Here is a 17,399-nt window from a genome sequence, read left to right on the forward strand (position 1 = left end):
CTTCCTTTTGGATGTTGCATACATTATGAAAAGAAAAACAAAAAAAACAAAACGAGTAGACCCCCTCTTGCAGTGCTGGCGACAAAGAAAGGATTAGATTCATGACAATTGTGGAAAAAAATGTTTTCCAGGACTAGAAGAAAGAAAGCGAAAGAAAGAGAGAGAGAGAGAGAGAGAGAAATGGCACAAACCCTCAGCGCTAAAGATGTTTCGCGCGATTAACATTTTGAACAACATGAGTAGCATATAATCTCCTTTTTGGCTTCGCGTATAATTAAAATAATTGCAAACGTATTTAATCAAAGATAAATGCAAAATTCCGTTTAATCGTCAGCATCGTATTACACATCTTGAGTGCGTGCAGGTGGACAGATGGTTATTATGAAAAATGTCATTTGTTACAGTAGCATATGTAACAAAAGTATAATATACATACGCGCACATGCAACAACATTCCTTAAATATATATATATATATATATATATATATATATATATTGGCTTATCCGTTAAACATATGGAAAAGAAAAATTATTATAATTTTTTTAGTTTTCAGAAATGGGTGATATTTTATAGATAAATATATTAAAATTTAATCTGACTGAGAGCGCATCGAAAAATAAAGAGTAAGAAGAAAATTGATTTCACTATTCACACTAGTCTAGCTAGCTAGCCGAAAATAAATCGAGGAAAGTGCATTATACCCGCAACTTGAAGCGCTTGATTGGAAGGCTTGAACGGAAAGATTAATTGGGATGAAAAAGAGAGATAACAAGCAGTGTATGTAAGTTTGTTTGTAATTTAAAAAAGGATAAGCAGCTAATGTATATATATATGCGCATTCATATTTACTGTAAGAGGCGACAATCCGTAGACAATCTTTGAATAGAAACAACAACAATAAAAATAATAATAATAATAATAATAATAAGGCCTGATAAAAAAAGAGCTTACGGTAAATTTCTGATTTTTTTTTAATATCAAAATAATTACGGAGAGGAGATGTAGGATCGATTCTCGTTTTGAATTTCTTAATCAATTTATTTTGAATTAAAACAAAATTTAAGTAATTTTTTTTGTTTTTTTGTTTTTTCTCCTAATATTTCCGGTATGGATTAAATTTAATCTTAAATGAAATCATAATCTTACAGATAATATTATAAACAGTGTGTGCTTTTATTAATGCATTCAGTCAGTTAAAAGCATGCAATAAAGACACTTCTCTCATTCGTCCCCGTGAAACAAAAACCATAGAGTGTAAGTACTACGGCCAAAAAATTCTTTATTTGGCCAATTGGAATGTAAATAAATTAACATAAAAAAAATAGATGTAAATTATTTGTTACTCAGATTAATAAAAGACAGACATAGTGTGTTTGTATTAAAAAATAATAATTGAATAGAATTAAAATTTAAATCAATATTAAATATATAATTTTGGGGAGATATATTTATGTATGTAAATAGTTTTATATGTGAACTTTGAATAAATAATAAAACTTAATGAATTCAATCTCGTCTAACTACTAACTCCATTGAAAACGTAATTACATTCTATAGATATATTTTTCAGATATTTCGTTAAATTTAAAAATAGATATTATTTTATTTTGTTATGTGTACGTATCTATCGATATATATATATATATATATATATATATATATATATATATATATAATATATATATATAATATAAAATTATTTTTTATCGCGCACGCGCAGCACAATACACTGTAAAGTATTTTAAATATGTGTGCTCTATAATTTTTTTTTACAAAAAAAAAAAAAAAAAAAAAAAACGAACAAAGTATCGATGCACTTTGTCTCCTCTTCTTAGTATTATTAATATTATAATGTAATAATAGGTCCTTATAAAAATAAAAAGATACAACTGTAAGGAATATGAAATAAATTCAGATTAAAATAAGTTTTGAAATGCAAGTGAACTAAGTATAGAAGAATGATATTTAGTCGTGGAAAAACCAACCTATGAATGAAATGTAGTGATGAAATGAAATCATTGGCGTGATTCGATGTAATTGAACTTAACCATTTATTGATTGTGCTTAGTAAGGGACATACGTTATCCATCATCCGTCATCATTACCACCACCACCACCAGTAGCGATAAAGAGATATTTTAACTTTATTATTGCAATAATTCATCTTCAACGCGAGATTTTGAATTGAAGTTGAATGAAAAGTTTACAATAAAACCTACATAGTAGTAGGGTGATGGTAGTTGCGATGGTGGGGTATCGAGAATTCGCGCAAACTAAACTGAATATAAATGACATCTTATTCTCTTATTCGTGATTAAAAATTAACTTTGGACTTTTTGGACAAAAAAAAAAAAACGTTAGTATTTTTTTTTTTGTAATGTTTCGTTATCGGTACTAAATATTGGTAATTTCCTAATAGTAACTGAGGCGATTGCGTTCACTTTGACGATTATGTCGTCGTTTGTGCAGATAAAGGCCGGCGGCTTGCGCAAATGCCGAGCCACATATTTTGCATATGTATTTTTTGACTGCGTCGTGAATTTGTTTGTGATTTTGTAGGTTTTTTATAGATTTGAAACCTTTGCCGCATATCTCGCAACTGAACTCTTCCTCATTATAGTGCTGCTTTACGTGATCCATCATTGTAGTGCGTGTTGTAAATGTAAGCCCACAACTTGGATAATCACATTTAAAATTACGCTCTTGATCCTGGGAACTCATTGTAAATGGCCCGTTATCGTCAGTAATAATTTCGTCGCTACTGTCCGGTGGGATAGTACTAAGATCGGGTAACAATAATTCGTCGTTGTGTCGCCTCATATGTTCGTCGTAGTTGCTTTTCTCCCGAAAACTCGCCGTACATAAGTCACAATTGTATTTTGCCTCTTTGCTTTGAGATGGTTGAATATGAATTTGCTTATGTATATTAAATTGTTCCAAATCATTATAGCCTAACTGGCAGTATGGACAATAATACTTGGAACCGCCAACACTACCACTGCTAGAAGATTGCTGATGTGTCATAACATGGGTATCCATCTCTCGTGGCGTATTTATAACCATGGGACAGTATTCACATTTAAAAGGCGCTATATCTCCGTCCATGAATATCATCTGCTCGTAATAACTATAGGTTGGCGAAAAAATGCGACCGGTCATTTCACACATTAAGCGTTCCTGCTTTTGCTTAGAGTAATCAAATCGCAATTGTGATATACGTTTTGATATTTGTATAGTGGTTACTTCAATCATCTTTTGCAATTCAATTGCCATTTTTTGCAATGCTTCGCCTCTTTTTTCCTTACTACGATAATCAATATTGTATTTATCGTAAAAACAAGGATACGTTTTTAATAACGCCAGTAATTTGTTAGTTGATAAATCATTCCATAGAGCTGAATATCGTCTACGATACACTGTCTCCTTAACTACAGCGTCCGATAATTTTTGATTACCGCCGTATAGCCGATTCAGAAAGTGTAATTCCTTAAAATACCACAGCGTACTAACGTTCGTTTTTTCTAAAGCCATACGATTGCATTCACGTTTGTATACTGTCCGCAAATTATCCCACTTACGGGTAACTGCATCTTTGGCCAAAATCAAATTAAATCGTCTTTTGAACTCCAAATTGATCCAATCAATGAATCGACTACGTTTAATACGATCCCGAAACTGCGGATGGTGGTGATCCCATAAAAACGTATTTCTTCGATACGCATCGATAAGGAATTGAATCATTTTCCGATCTTTAATGTGATTAGTAACACCCACTGATGAGGAATTCTGTAGTGAAACAAAAATTCAAAATTAAATTCCTAGTATTGAATGCAAACGAAATGACTAACTTTTCGAATAATAAACTACGCGAAACCCGACAATTTTTAATTGCACTGGTGCACAGTGAAAAAGGAAAATTTACTATATTTTAAATAAATTTCTGCGTAAGGAAAAAACTTTTAAGGCCAGTAACGAGTTGGCAGGGAATTTAGTACACATTTAACGGAAGAGCGCCGTACAGTACAACTAATTAAGCCTAGGAACAATCTGTCTATTACATTCGACTTAGACCGGCTAGCGACTGCCGAACACCTTACCTTAAATTGATTTGCCTTACCTCTAATAAGGACTCTTCTACGAGATCATCATAATTTGTATCATCATCGCCATTATTGCTTGGTTCTTCCTCATCACCTTCTGCGCCATACTCTTCACCATAACTGCCGAAGGAATCTCCCATAAAGCTTGAATCACCTATGTCCATACTCATTTCAGTATCTGGTTGCTCCTGTTTCACATTGTAATACAATTCCGGCATCTCGTCATCATTTGGTAATATTGGTTCATTATCTATACGTGCGCCATCCTGTTAATTATTACATGAACAAAATCTGAGCTTGTCAATAATGTTATAAACATTTTCATATCCACCATGAAGTGATAAATTTAATGTTTATAATAAATCGGATACATATAATTTTAATAAACGACGATAGAGTTTTCTGTTACATAGTAAACGTCGCACTAGGAGCGTACAGAAAATTGCTAAAGATAAACGATCTGGAGGAAAGAATTTATGTTCAATACAAAATATCATCGATTGAACGTATAATTCCCAACGTTAATTGTTAAATCGATATCGTATTTCACATTTTTGGAAGAGTTGAAAACATTAGCACCTAAAATGTTCTCCATTAATGTAAAACCGCAATTTTCGAAACCTGACAAACAGGTAGTGTTTTTATAAATCTACTCTTTAAACAAAACCCGTTTGTTGATTGCTAATAAACTTAACAACTTTAATGACGTTCTTCTAAAGGAACCCAGGACAGGACATTCAATGTCTGCGTATTTAAGATGAAGCATTTGTTAGGACTTTACTAGTAAACAATTTCCGGCACAATAGTGAAGTTGTTTTGCTTACAAATGCTACAATAAATATTTCACCGCATCGCACTTAAGCTTTCAATATTCTAATGTTTCCTTTACTCTACATCGCATTGCATCATAAACTTACATCTTCATTTTCATCATCAATTTTCTCCTGTTTTACCAAAACCATTTGTGGTTCCAATAATGCTGGATCTGTGTCTGTTAAGTCTTCACCCTCTTCCTCTGTGTGACGTCTTTTTTCAATAATTCCGACATTACCACCGTTATGTTCTGTTGTGTTATTAAAATTGCCTTTTTCACCGTCACAATTAATATGCATTGTTTGCATGTGCTCGATGAACGCATCAAAATATAAGAATTTTACAGGACACGACAGACATCCAAGCGCGAAGTATTGATGATCATCTGTGGTCGTAATTATACCGCATTCTTTGGTGCAATGACGAAGAATTTCTTCTTCAGTGTTGGGTGGATAAGCCAGCACACTCATTTTCTTAACTTTATGAAAAATGAAATAAAAGTTAATGAAAGCGCTTCACTTTATTTTCTTAGCACGGATCTTTATTTCTTTTTTTTTAAAATACTTCTCATTAATTTATGCTTTAGAATCTTTGCTTCAATAAAATCTCTCCTTTGAGAAAATCAAATAAAAGCCACAGAAAAAATCAAAAAAAAAATCATATGTTGATTGGAATCGTGGAATTTCCAATATAATAAAACATTATTTTTACGATATCCCATAAAAATATCTTTTTTAACATTATTCTATCCCGAGAAAAAGGTAATACGAAAATTGTATATACTATAAGACCAAACATTACGTTTCAGCTCTTTTTTTTTTAGCAAAATTTCAAGCTCATGACTGGGATGGCATGCAATGTGATGTAAGAATTAGCCATGCGATTTAACGATTTTCCCTATTTCGAGAGAGCAGATTCTACCTTAACAAGCATATGGTTATTTGCATTTACTTTGCTTTAAAATAAAATTTCAGCCGTAAAACGAGTCTGATAATATGAACAAACACTTTTTTTCTCATTGTTTTTTTTCTTCTCATATATTATATAAAAATATGTTTTATTACCAATGCATAATCTCACAGGAAAACAAATTGATTCTCAGATATAGAGACAATAATGAATTATTTTAGGCAATTTTGTGTGCTTGTTATGATAGAATCTGCGCTTGCAAACATCTTATTATGTGCCCTTCGCTTCTTAATTTTCAAATTTTGACAAATAAAGATACAAATACATGGCTACCGCATAGCCAAATATAATATATATAATTTATACAACATAATTTTGTTATAAACGCAGGGACGACCTTTAAAGCAAATAATTTATAAAAATGAGGAAAAATGCCTTCATAGCATGGATTTTAGGCTGAAATTCACATTGACGTATTAAAATTGGAAAATTTTGGAGCAAATATAACGCAAATAAAAATTTTTATCTGATACGTTAACTCTTATGAATATTTTCGGATTATTAGCCACACTTTTCATTGCGGTTTTTTTTTTTACTAATTTAAACCGTTATTCTGTGTGTCAAAGGGCCCGTCATTCTATTCACTCATTTTTTTGGTCGTGATGTTTCCAGTTTTAATTACAAGCGAAAGTAAAGTGGGAAATGGTCAGCACGAATAATCCTCAATTGCAACGAATAAATAAAGCGTTTTTAGCATAAAAAAAAAAAAAACAAACGAAAGATTGCAACTGACGATTTTTATTGATTCAAGAAGAGTAATTTTCATAAATATTTTGTTTCGTCAACATATTTTCAAAGCAACTACAAAACAAGATAAAACTTAGAATTGTAACTACCTCGATTTTTAATAAAATTGTGTCATAAAAATTCGTATTTACCATGAAATAGTTATTATTATAAAGTAATAAAAATAAAAGTGAACTACGCCACAATACGACAAACGTCGTTTTATACGTTTTTGATTCAATCACTACAGTTCGATTCCAAGAATAGTATTCGTAAAACATATTGGCATTGATTATGTTTCTTTTAGTTAACTAACCCTTATTTTAACGGCCTGCCTTGAAAGCCTTCAAAAATTTATATTTATGTATGACTTTCGTAATACGAAATTTATTTCAAAAAAATAATGGGAAAATATGGGGCAAATTTGACGTTTGTTTGTTTACAATGATACCAAAGTCATTCAAACGTTAATAAACACAACATTTTTGATGCAAGGAAGTGAAATAATATAAACCGAATAAATATGTATGTAGATTTTATTCAGGCTATGTTTGCTTATCAAACGTTTATCGTATTGTGCGTGCTTATGAAAATAAATGTGGGTTTCCTCTTTGTATCCAATTATTTCAATAAATATCAGGAATAATGCAATCATAGTTTATTGTACAACAATCTGTCAAAAGACAAAGACAAGCACAACCAGGAGTTGCTTACAACAAAGAAAACCCAAGTTTCCTACAAAATAATCCTTTTGATAGCGAAGTTTATCTTTCATTTCTTTTATCATGTCTTATACAACAACAGAAAAGATGCTCTGCAATGCTTAATTAAAAATTGGTACCTGGCATCCATGGATAGACTTGTCTGGATAGCCTGCAGAACTCGTCAACAAGATCAAGAAACGCATAACAGAAGTTGCTTATCAGCACGCATATTAAATTGTGTTAGCATTAATTCCCCATCGAATCCGTTCCACGTAAAGTTTTTCTTCCATTTCTTGTACCATTTTTGATACACAAAAAAAGTATTTGATGGGACGCTTAACTAAAAATTGCTACCCTCTAGTCGTTGATAGCTTTCTGACTCCAACAACTGTAAATTAAGGGCCAAACGGACCACGTCCGGGTCGAAATATTATTATTTTATACCAAAGTGAAATTAATAGCTTAGACTTTAATCACCTGCTATTCGAATGATCCACTGGTATCTTTTCACACACCATCACTGCTCACGAATAAAAAAAGAAATTTTAAATGAGAGATGGAAAGTAAAGTTGTTCTTAATTGCTCTAGTATGTAGCCCCTATGCACCTAATTTCCGTTTTTTCTAATTATCGTTAAAATAAAATAGAATGATATGTATAGATGTACACATAAATCGATTGCAACGAAATTAGCTGTGTCACTGAATATTCTTCCAATAATTGATATAAGATGACGAGCATAACGCTAATTTCCAAGCAAATGGAATTAAAATAGCGAAAAATAGAAACATCCCAGTTCTGTATTTGTTACTATGCCCTTTTCTTTACTAGCATAGTCATATGCTGGCATACTAGAAACTAATATATTATAATAAACTATATGTTATTATGCTCTACACAACTTGAGATACAGAGTATTTTAAGTTAGTGCGGACGTATGTAATTGTCAATCAAAGGGTTTAACATCCACCTTTTTTATTCATTTTCTAAACCGATCTAAGTCTGTCTGTCTGTCTGATGTCTGCCCGTGTACTGTTGTGTTCAAACTGCAGGCGGCAATTTTGATGAAATTTGGTATACAGTCATATTTTAGCCCAAGGACGAACACTATTGAAAATGTTTCGGGTCGGTCCATTTTTTCGACTACTCCCCATAAAACGATCTATTTTGAAAAGTTTTTACACGGAAAGTAATTGCAATTTTCAAAATTTTTCGCTAAAAGCGGCTCAGTTTCGGCATTCTAAATTGGTATAAAAACTTTGGACCGGCTGGGGCAATTTTCTGAGCTCTACCTCATATAACCGTTTTTACGGAAACTAAAGCTTTAGGAGTGGAGCTAATTTCAACGCTATGAGTTTATTTCTTGGCTCCACTGTATATAAGATATCTTAGTCAGAGTAGTCAACTTTTTGCAATAAAGCTTAATTTTTAATATTTTATGGTGAAAATTAACTCATAATAACGTTCCAGCAAAAAAAATTTGATGGTAGAAAATTTGGGTGACACAGATTTAGTTTTTTGGATCTCAACTTATATAAGCGCGATTACGAAGCATAGAATCTTACATGGAGAGAGAATCCAAACCTTCCTATATGTGGGCTTTCATGAAAATTATGGCTTTGCATTAAAATAATGTGTAATTTTTGGTGTGTGGCGTATTATCAAAAACCAATGAATAAATGCATCGGCGGAGTGCTGTTGGGTATGGGTGTTTAGTTTAAGTCCAAATCCAGCATGAGAAAATATTGTGCAGAAGCTTTCCAAACAGAAACCAACAAAAAGAAATAAGTCGACGAGGGTATCTATCAATCCGGTGTAATACCCTTGATATTTTTGCACAGTTTTTGTGTAAGATAAATGTGAAATATTAGGTGTTTAGGCATTTATTGTCGAAAATCGGTGCAATATACATTGATCAAGATATTTTTCCGTCATTTTCTACCATACTTTGCAATATTTTTGATAACATGACGGTATCATGTCGAAAGAACTCGTATTGGTTTGCCAGCGATTCACCCATCGACCCATTTCTTCAACTTTACGGACTCGCGTGCCAGCCAAGTCATATTGCATCAATCTGAACAAGCGGTAATCGGAAGGCGCCATATCTAGTGAGAGCGCTGAGTGTGGCAGAGCTTCCCTTTCAAGCTGGAACAATATATATATGGATGAAGTGGCCAAAAAATGGCATTTTCAGTCAATTCGTCTCGCATCTTTTGAACCGTTAAATCCAATTTTGGATGTAATGGAGCAGCATCACCATAAACCTGAGAACGTGTTCGGTGGGCTTCGGCTGCAGATTTCTGCAAATGAATAACAAATTTAATGAATTTGGAAGAAGAAGAATTTCGAACGATTCGTGATTAGCCTTTAGCGTGCGCTAAATAAATCAATAATATTAAATGAAAAACTATTATTTTATGTAGAGGAAAGTCAAGGAAAGCCATCGAATTCAATCGTTACGTACATTTCTTTATCATTTTTAACTGTAGAGGTCGCAGATCAAAATGTTAGCAAACACCTAATACTAATAATAATAATATTTTTCAATATTTTTCAAATAGCTCCTATGCCCAAAGAAATGATTTACATTCACTTTCCATATCCTTTTCAATGTCCATTCTATTTAGAATTTTTTAAAGGTCACCGAACAAAATCAAAATGTTAATTTTATTAAATATAATTAAGGACATATCGTTTTATAGAATAAAGTTATCAGTATTGAAATTATTTTTGAAATTCACGATAATAATTTGTATTCACGGGTTGTGTATAAGGTCATCATTTTCTTTTCCTAAGTGAGACGTTATAGACTCATTTACCTTTTACAACCGTATATTGAAAGAAAACATTCGTAAGCTTATATGTTCGACGAGTTCGAATATATAAAGAATGAAAAGTCAATGGCTGGTTCTATTAATCAAGCTCGATTATGAATTTAAAGTTAAAAACCGTAACATATTCATAAAAGTACATTCGCTTAACCTCCAGAAAGATTATATATGTGTATAAAATGTGACTATAATAGAGTGCATAAACACATAGGCACACACACACACACACATACAAACACATACATACATACATACAATTACAACACACAACATATAATATACAAACAGCGGCATTGTTAATGAACGTCAAAAACGAGTTCTAGAGGCATTCATACTTTATAAAGTGAATTCACAATATTTATAATGTATTTAATTTCACAAGTTAGCAGACGCATTTTTAGTACAAGTGCGTATAAATTGCAATATATTTAGATTTTGTCAGTTAAATTTTTTATTAAAACAATATCTTTCCAAATCATAGACAGAATGTCCGCTTCAAAACCCTATGACGCAACGGTGCACACTGCAAACATAGATGAGATTCATGAGGTGCCAATAAATGTGATTCGTAGACCAATACCTTCGGTTTTAGATGAGGACAAAGTAAAATCGCTTATGGAAACAATACAGGTGACGAAAGCTCATTATATATATATATATATATACATTAATTTCAATAATAAGGAGCTAATATATCGATTTCAGAATGCAGAAACCATTAATGAAGTTCCACCAATTGATGTACTTTGGATAAAGGGATCAAGAGGTGGTAATTATTATTTCAGCTTTGGAGGCTGCCATCGTTTCGAGGCCTACAAGCGATTACAGCGCCACACGATTAAGGCGAAATTACTGCATTCAACGTTATCCGATTTATGCACATATTTGGGGTCAAGCACACCGAAACACCTAGACTAGCGAATTATGTCGAAAATTCGCAACAAAAAATATTAAATATTAAAATTTGCGTTTAAAACGTTTAAGTCTTATAAAATTTAACTTCACAACGCCAAGTAGCCCACTATTGTAAAACAATGGTCCATATATTTTATATAAATACTAAAAAATCTAAATTTTTTTGCTTAAATTTCTTTTAACAGTTTTTTAATTAATTAATTAATTTATAAATAATTATTAATAATAATAAAAAATATATAATATATATATAATATATACTAATATAAAATATATAATATATATATAATATATACTAATATATACTAATATAATAAATGATGGAGAAGAAGAAGTTATGAAAAACCGTAAAAAGATGGAAATCGGGCAAATTTTTATGTAAATCACCATATAAATGTTGCCTTCTCACGTAATATTCGAAGACCATATTTTTTCCATTCCTTGCCAAAAATCCATAATTCAGGAGCGCTTTCTAAGCATGACATTATAGCGGCTCCCTTCCATGCAATCATGGCAGCATCCATTTCTTTCACACATACATTCACATCAAATAAAGCGGATTGTTCCGTAGAGCGGTTATGAGTAGTATTTGCCGCCAGTTGTAAGGTAATCTTTTGTTCTAACCACTTGCTAAAACCGGGCAATTTACTAGCGCCACCCACCAGTAAAATGCAACCATACATTTTTCGTTTCATATCGTCGGAGGTGCAACGTTCTATACTACGTACTATCGCCAAGTCTAGAGAAACTACTTCTCCATTATTCGTAAAGTAATAAAGCTGTTCGTCCTTATCTACGTTTCGTGGATTTACGACGCGTTCGTCCACATCAAACGCATCTACAACAACCAGCTCGTCATCGCCCGCATCGCACGTAACGGGCATACTGCCTTCTAATATTTGATCTCCGCGTCCACTACGTACCCGACCGGTTTCCCTTATATATTCGGCATCAAAACAGTCTTGCGAATCTGGTTGTTGACTACTTGGCAGCTGTAATCGTACCAATCGTTGTTTGCCAGTAATATTTAATAAGTCAGTGTGAAATAGTGAAAGCGGCGCTACTTTGCACTCATCACTTACTTGAAATGTATATAGAAAACGTTTTGGCGGCTTCTCAACCTATAAAACATTATAATTTAATTATTTCCAACAATATTTGCGCAACATTTAATATCTTACCTCGAAAGACTTCTCTTGAGTTTCGCATATTTCTAAATTCAAGTGACACATATTTTCTTTTAAAGACATTACTAAAGCAGCATCACTATAGTTTGCATTTACATTACATTTTTTATAAGGAAAATTATTTTTCTGCAATAAAGCTAGAAATACTTGGGTCACATCGCCTCCACCATATCCCAGACGTACACGTGTGTCCGGGTGGGAAACACCATCTTCAACGCAAGAAATGGAACATTTTTGGTCACCGACATCTACAACACAGGCGTAACCTAAGCCAGCACCAAAAGTAGCTGCCACGTGATCTTGTAGAAGGAAGCATGCTCTAAAACCTAAGCACTGCAACAATAGCGTTACCAATTCCCTTAAAATACTCCGATTATAAATATCTGAAATCACTAAAACAGCTCCATATTGATTTAATTGTTTCCGAGGAATGTTCATATGTTTTTCTATTGCATAGCTCCATATGGATTCTAAATCAGATAATATTGAAGTCAAGGAGCCGCCAATCCCACTGTGAATATTTAACTCTCCTCGCCTTAGAGGAAAGTGTATATTGTATGCTGAAGCTTCTTGTGCATTTAAGCTTATTATTGAAGAATTAAAAATAAATTCACTTTCCTTCGATTCTTCTTGAGTACGCAAGTCATCATCTGACGTAACCTGAGGCGTAGAGTTTTTGTTAAACGAGGCAACTTTTTGAGGTGCCATGCGAATTCTCTTTAAACCACCTTGCCTGTCCTCGCATTGAGCGACATGAGCTTGAATAGAATGCGCTGCATGAACACTGTTTTCATGAAATTGAGTCATAACACTATCTTGTGCTTCTCCTGCCACCAAGGGCGGTAACAAGTAGTCGGAATAAATCAAATCTTCATTGCTTTTAAGATTTTTCCTCCTTCGCTTCCCTATAGCGTGGAGAATAGTAGTAGGGTTAAGATCGCTGGCTCGTCCAATCCGCAAGTACAGTGAACCCGGATGTATCACGATAATTTTCTGTGCTTGCATTACTTTTGTATATAAAGATTTATGCAAACATACAGATTTACTAAACAAATCGCTTCCATTGGTTGAAGTTTAAAGCGCTAACTTGCGTTACTGAGATCAACGCACAACGCAAAATCAGTTGAACATGCAACTTGCATGCATGACTAAAGCAAAATATGGTTTGCATATGGTTTACGTAAACGCTTACGAAGAGGTATAAAATTAATATAAATTTCTTTGCAATATAATTTTCCTTAAAACAAAATAGGAAAAATAAGGAAAAAAAAAGCCGAAGACCAATTGAATTATTCCTGGTAAGTTCACATTATAGTTAATAAAATAACATTGTTAACTAACTAGCGATCTTTAATAAAATCTAAATGCCGTGAATAAGAATATTGATATTGCACGCTTATCATCACTTCCGTTTATTTTGCAATATCGTGTCAAAAGAACATAAGAAACACAATCAGAAGAGTTTCATGTTTCGAAAGCGGACTTGAAGTACCTATTACAAATAATTCGACCAAGCGATGCTTTAAGAACAATGTCCATACCGCTCGTGATCCGGTTTTTTTTTTTTAAATAAATTAATATAAATAATTTTTTTTTTTATTACTTTTTTATTAAATAATTTGACAATAGACGCAAGTACATACATATGTTAAATTCATATATAATATATATATAAAAATAAAAGAAATTAGAGTGGAAACATAAACGATTTAAGAAACTTCTCGTCATCATTCATCCACCCTGAATTAATATATTTTCAATTCAAAGATTGGCGCAAACTGCTGCAGTTTATTTATTTATTTAGAACATAACAAGAAAATTTTTATGCGTGGCAACACTAAAAATGGCATCTCTTGCTGTAAATTATAAAATTGCGTAAAATGATTAAGTATGTGTGCGTGTTTTTGTTTTCCTAACTTCTCCTCTCTTCAGCATTTATCTCCTTAATTGTTTTGTTAATTAGTAATATACACACAGATGTTATAATAATAAATTTGTCACCAATTGCGCACCAAGAGAAGTGAGCGCATTATAAATACAAGTACTCTGATAAATTATTGCAGTTTTTAAAACTTTTAAAGTGAATTTATTTTATAAGTATGAGTGATATTTTACCTTCACAGCCGAATACTAATACTAAACATTTAAACCTTGATTCATCATGTCTGGAAGTAGCAACATATCGAGTGTATGTGATCACTTGGAACGTTGGGAGTCGATTCCCAGACAACATTTCTTTACGCAACCTTCTCGGTTTGGACTCCACTGAGCATGAACACATGCCGGATATATATGCTGTCGGGTTACAAGAAGTCAATGTACAGCCTCAACAACAAGTTTTGGGTTTATTTAAAGAGGATCCATGGACGGCAAAAGTCAAGTCAACGTTGGGAGACCTTGGGTACGTGGTCTTTAAGACTGAGCAAATGCAAGGTTTACTATTAACAATGCTGATAAAACGTGTTCATGTGAATTATTTGCGTGATATCGAAGCCGAATATACAAGAACTGGATTCGGCGGTATATGGGGAAATAAGGGCGCAGTCAGTATACGTTTTAATTTGTACGGCTGTGATATGACCTTTGTGAACGCGCACTTAGCCGCCCATGATAGTCATTTAGAAGAACGTATTCAAGACTTTAAGCAAATTATGGCTAATCACCATTATCATGTTAAACGATTTCGTGGAATATATGATCATGATTATGTATTCTGGTTTGGAGATTTAAATTTTCGACTATCTGGCGACGATACCTCTAAAGAAGTTCAGATGGCAATAGCTGCCGGTGCTTTTGAGCAACTGATGGAACGTGATCAACTTTCATACGTGCGAGAGGTGACTCAGGAAGCATTCCATGTGTTAAATGAACGGAAACCCACTTTTCCGCCTACATTTAAATTTAAGGAAGGCACGTGCGAATACGATCTTAAACGCCGTGCGGCATGGACAGACCGAATTCTTTATGGTATTCAACCTGATAACTGCAATCCAAATACACAGTTACATGCTGATCAGTTTTCTTATAAATCTCATCCAGGCTATTCAATAAGCGATCATAAGCCGGTAACAGGTGAATTCTTCATCAAATTGTTTCCTGGCTACAAAACACCAAATATACGTTTTTCGGACTTGAACGTTTGGCGAATTGGTGAGGAAAACACTGTAGAATACACAAAACCTCTAACCTTTAAGGAATGCGATCATGATTGGATTGGTATTTATCAATTCGAGTACACAAGCTTGCGGGATTATGTGGCCTATGAATACGTTTGCCAAGCTGAATCGCCACCGCCTTCGCCGGATTTGTCTACAGATCCTTTTTTTGCCCACAGCCCTCGTCGTCTTAGCCAACGTAATCGAAATCGGGATTATTTGCGTCGCCAAACGCGCGACAACGAAGAAATTGTACGCCTCGATTTTGCCGAAGATATTGAAATGAAAGGCGATGAGCGTTACATTTTAATTTATTTTCAAAATTCCGGGTCGCATAGTGTTACTAGCATAGGCGGTATTAGCAATATATTTAGAGCAGAAACGGCGAGCTCCCTTCCACGATTAGCCAATGTCGATTGAAAGAACTTTTTATTAAAATATATTTTTAAATATTTTTAAATTTTATATACCTATGTTTGTTGTAAAGTTTATATTGTTGTAAATGATTATTCATTTCGTTGTAAGATATGTACATTTTTCAGAATATAAGTAATTAAATAGCAAATCATAGTTTGTTATCAAACAAGCATCGTTAAAATATTCGTATAATGTATGTAGTTATAAATCAATTCTTTTATTATGTAATGGAGACACTATAATGTGTAAAAAAATATCTATTTTGTATTAAAAAATTCTTCATCGAGTCACGTGATTGTATTCTAATTATAAATCGTTTTGTATTTCGCTAAGATAGAAATTTTAATATTGAAATAAATTCAAGAAAATTAGCGCATTTCCGACGCTGAGTATTGTATATACCATAATAATTATGTATGTATGTATGTATTATATATATATAGGGGTCTTTTATTTATAAGTCTATTAATTCTAGAGATCTACTTTTTAATATGTACAACTTGGCTTTGGATATTTGCTCTCTTTGATTAAATTGTATACACAAGAGAAAGCCCAATTGACATTTTTGCCTTTCACTTCTGATAATCGAATGAAAAATTTTACTTTTATTTATTATCAATTTTCAATTTAGATTATTTTCTTGACATACGTACCCTAACGACAGATATATATTGGCAATACACGTCGAGTTGCGATAGATTATGAAGGAGGGTGTGAGCCTAACATTAATATATCGTAGTAACTCTTATATACCATAGCATTACTTTTTAGACTTCACTTTATCGTACTTCTTCTAATAGATGTTTTCTCAATCGATTAATAGCTATTATATAATCAGCGAGCAGTGATACGATTCTTATGCCGATACCTAAAAAAAGAGACTGTTCAGCGAGAACCTCAAAAGATTTAGTGCAGTACTTATATGTTGTCAGAGTATGAGAGAAGATGATCGGCAATATATTGAACGATAAATTTGCGAAGCACTCTTCCATATAAAGCTATATATTTGCTGTAACGGAACTTCTTAAAATTACTTAAATTAGTTTTGTTTGAATAACATTTTATTGAAAGATGCGTTTAGAGATATTGTTTTAACTGCTTTGGGTTAAGTTATGTGGTTTTCTCTGTTTAATTATTAATTAATAGCCTAAATGATAAGTAAATAAATGAATACGTGTACGCAATGTAAGATATTTTTCATGGTAATAAATGGTAAAAATGATTATCAAAAGATCAAGTTCATATCTGATCTCTTTTCGATAATTTGCTTATAGGCTTGATTTATTCTCGTTGCATTTTTCATATATATAGATATATATCATAGGTAACTTTCAAAAATATTTCTCTATTGCTCTTTCTTAACAATTTATTAGGTAATAATTTCCAATTGAAAAGTTTCTACATACTTTTCAACGCCTTTTAATCGAAAAAAGTTGGAAATATCTTAAGAATTATAAAACAATTTTTTCTTTAATGAAACCCTTTTTACCTGTAAATATATTCGGGAGGTGAAATATTCCACACAGTTACGTTTTATGCTTACCCGTAATAATAATAAAAATGATATAAGCCATAGAT

At 32.6% G+C, this 17,399-nt stretch overlaps 4 protein-coding genes across 7 annotated transcripts; 2 read left to right on the forward strand and 2 right to left on the reverse strand.

Moving 5' to 3' along the window:
- Positions 1-1,800: 1,800 nt before the first annotated feature.
- Positions 1,801-5,448, reverse strand: LOC119633677. Its single transcript, XM_038027355.1, has 3 exons — positions 5,020-5,448; positions 4,120-4,368; positions 1,801-3,788 (listed from the first exon to the last, which is right to left on the reverse strand). The coding sequence occupies exons 1-3, from the start codon at positions 5,383-5,385 to the stop codon at positions 2,415-2,417; spliced, it is 1,989 nt and encodes a 662-aa protein (XP_037883283.1). The 5' UTR covers positions 5,386-5,448; the 3' UTR covers positions 1,801-2,414.
- Positions 5,449-6,489: 1,041 nt separating this feature from the next.
- Positions 6,490-11,185, forward strand: LOC119640421 (putative sulfiredoxin). Of its 4 annotated transcripts, none has more exons than XM_038038477.1 (3): positions 6,490-6,639; positions 10,629-10,777; positions 10,853-11,185. In XM_038038477.1, exons 2-3 carry the CDS (start codon positions 10,634-10,636, stop codon positions 11,063-11,065), a joined length of 357 nt encoding a protein of 118 aa, XP_037894405.1. In that variant the 5' UTR covers positions 6,490-6,639; positions 10,629-10,633; the 3' UTR covers positions 11,066-11,185. The 4 variants fall into 4 exon arrangements, with proteins under 4 accessions (XP_037894405.1, XP_037894387.1, XP_037894395.1 ...); XM_038038459.1 differs by lacking the exon at positions 6,490-6,639 and adding an exon at positions 8,803-9,015; XM_038038467.1 differs by lacking the exon at positions 6,490-6,639 and adding an exon at positions 10,436-10,553.
- A 175-nt stretch (positions 11,186-11,360) lies between these two features.
- On the reverse strand, positions 11,361-13,595 carry LOC119637101 (actin-related protein 8). Its single transcript, XM_038032930.1, has 2 exons — positions 12,244-13,595; positions 11,361-12,183 (listed from the first exon to the last, which is right to left on the reverse strand). The coding sequence occupies exons 1-2, from the start codon at positions 13,252-13,254 to the stop codon at positions 11,446-11,448; spliced, it is 1,749 nt and encodes a 582-aa protein (XP_037888858.1). The 5' UTR covers positions 13,255-13,595; the 3' UTR covers positions 11,361-11,445.
- A 586-nt stretch (positions 13,596-14,181) lies between these two features.
- Positions 14,182-17,052, forward strand: LOC119643584 (phosphatidylinositol 4,5-bisphosphate 5-phosphatase A). Its single transcript, XM_038042971.1, has one exon. It carries the CDS (start codon positions 14,349-14,351, stop codon positions 15,822-15,824), a length of 1,476 nt encoding a protein of 491 aa, XP_037898899.1. The 5' UTR covers positions 14,182-14,348; the 3' UTR covers positions 15,825-17,052.
- Positions 17,053-17,399: the final 347 nt, after the last annotated feature.

Source organism: Glossina fuscipes, unplaced genomic scaffold, assembly GCF_014805625.2.
Source record: "Glossina fuscipes isolate IAEA_lab_2018 unplaced genomic scaffold, Yale_Gfus_2 0, whole genome shotgun sequence".
NCBI classification, from domain to species: Eukaryota; Metazoa; Arthropoda; class Insecta; order Diptera; family Glossinidae; genus Glossina; species Glossina fuscipes.

Excerpts from the sequence above, each read along its gene's own strand:
- LOC119640421 (XM_038038459.1), top strand. The coding sequence starts at position 8,946 with ATGTGTAATTTTTGGTGTGTGGCGTATTATCAAAAACCAATGAATAAA. Across the intron at positions 9,016-10,628 it reads CATCGGCGGAGTGCTGTTGG|ACAGAATGTCCGCTTCAAAA; the intron begins GTATGGGTGTTT and ends TCCAAATCATAG. Across the intron at positions 10,778-10,852 it reads CGCTTATGGAAACAATACAG|AATGCAGAAACCATTAATGA; the intron begins GTGACGAAAGCT and ends TATCGATTTCAG.
- LOC119633677 (XM_038027355.1), bottom strand. The coding sequence starts at position 5,385 with ATGAGTGTGCTGGCTTATCCACCCAACACTGAAGAAGAAATTCTTCGT. Across the intron at positions 4,369-5,019 it reads TTGATGATGAAAATGAAGAT|GATGGCGCACGTATAGATAA; the intron begins GTAAGTTTATGA and ends AATAATTAACAG. Across the intron at positions 3,789-4,119 it reads TAGAAGAGTCCTTATTAGAG|AATTCCTCATCAGTGGGTGT; the intron begins GTAAGGCAAATC and ends GTTTCACTACAG.
- LOC119643584 (XM_038042971.1), top strand. The coding sequence starts at position 14,349 with ATGAGTGATATTTTACCTTCACAGCCGAATACTAATACTAAACATTTA.
- LOC119637101 (XM_038032930.1), bottom strand. The coding sequence starts at position 13,254 with ATGCAAGCACAGAAAATTATCGTGATACATCCGGGTTCACTGTACTTG. Across the intron at positions 12,184-12,243 it reads CTCAAGAGAAGTCTTTCGAG|GTTGAGAAGCCGCCAAAACG; the intron begins GTAAGATATTAA and ends AATGTTTTATAG.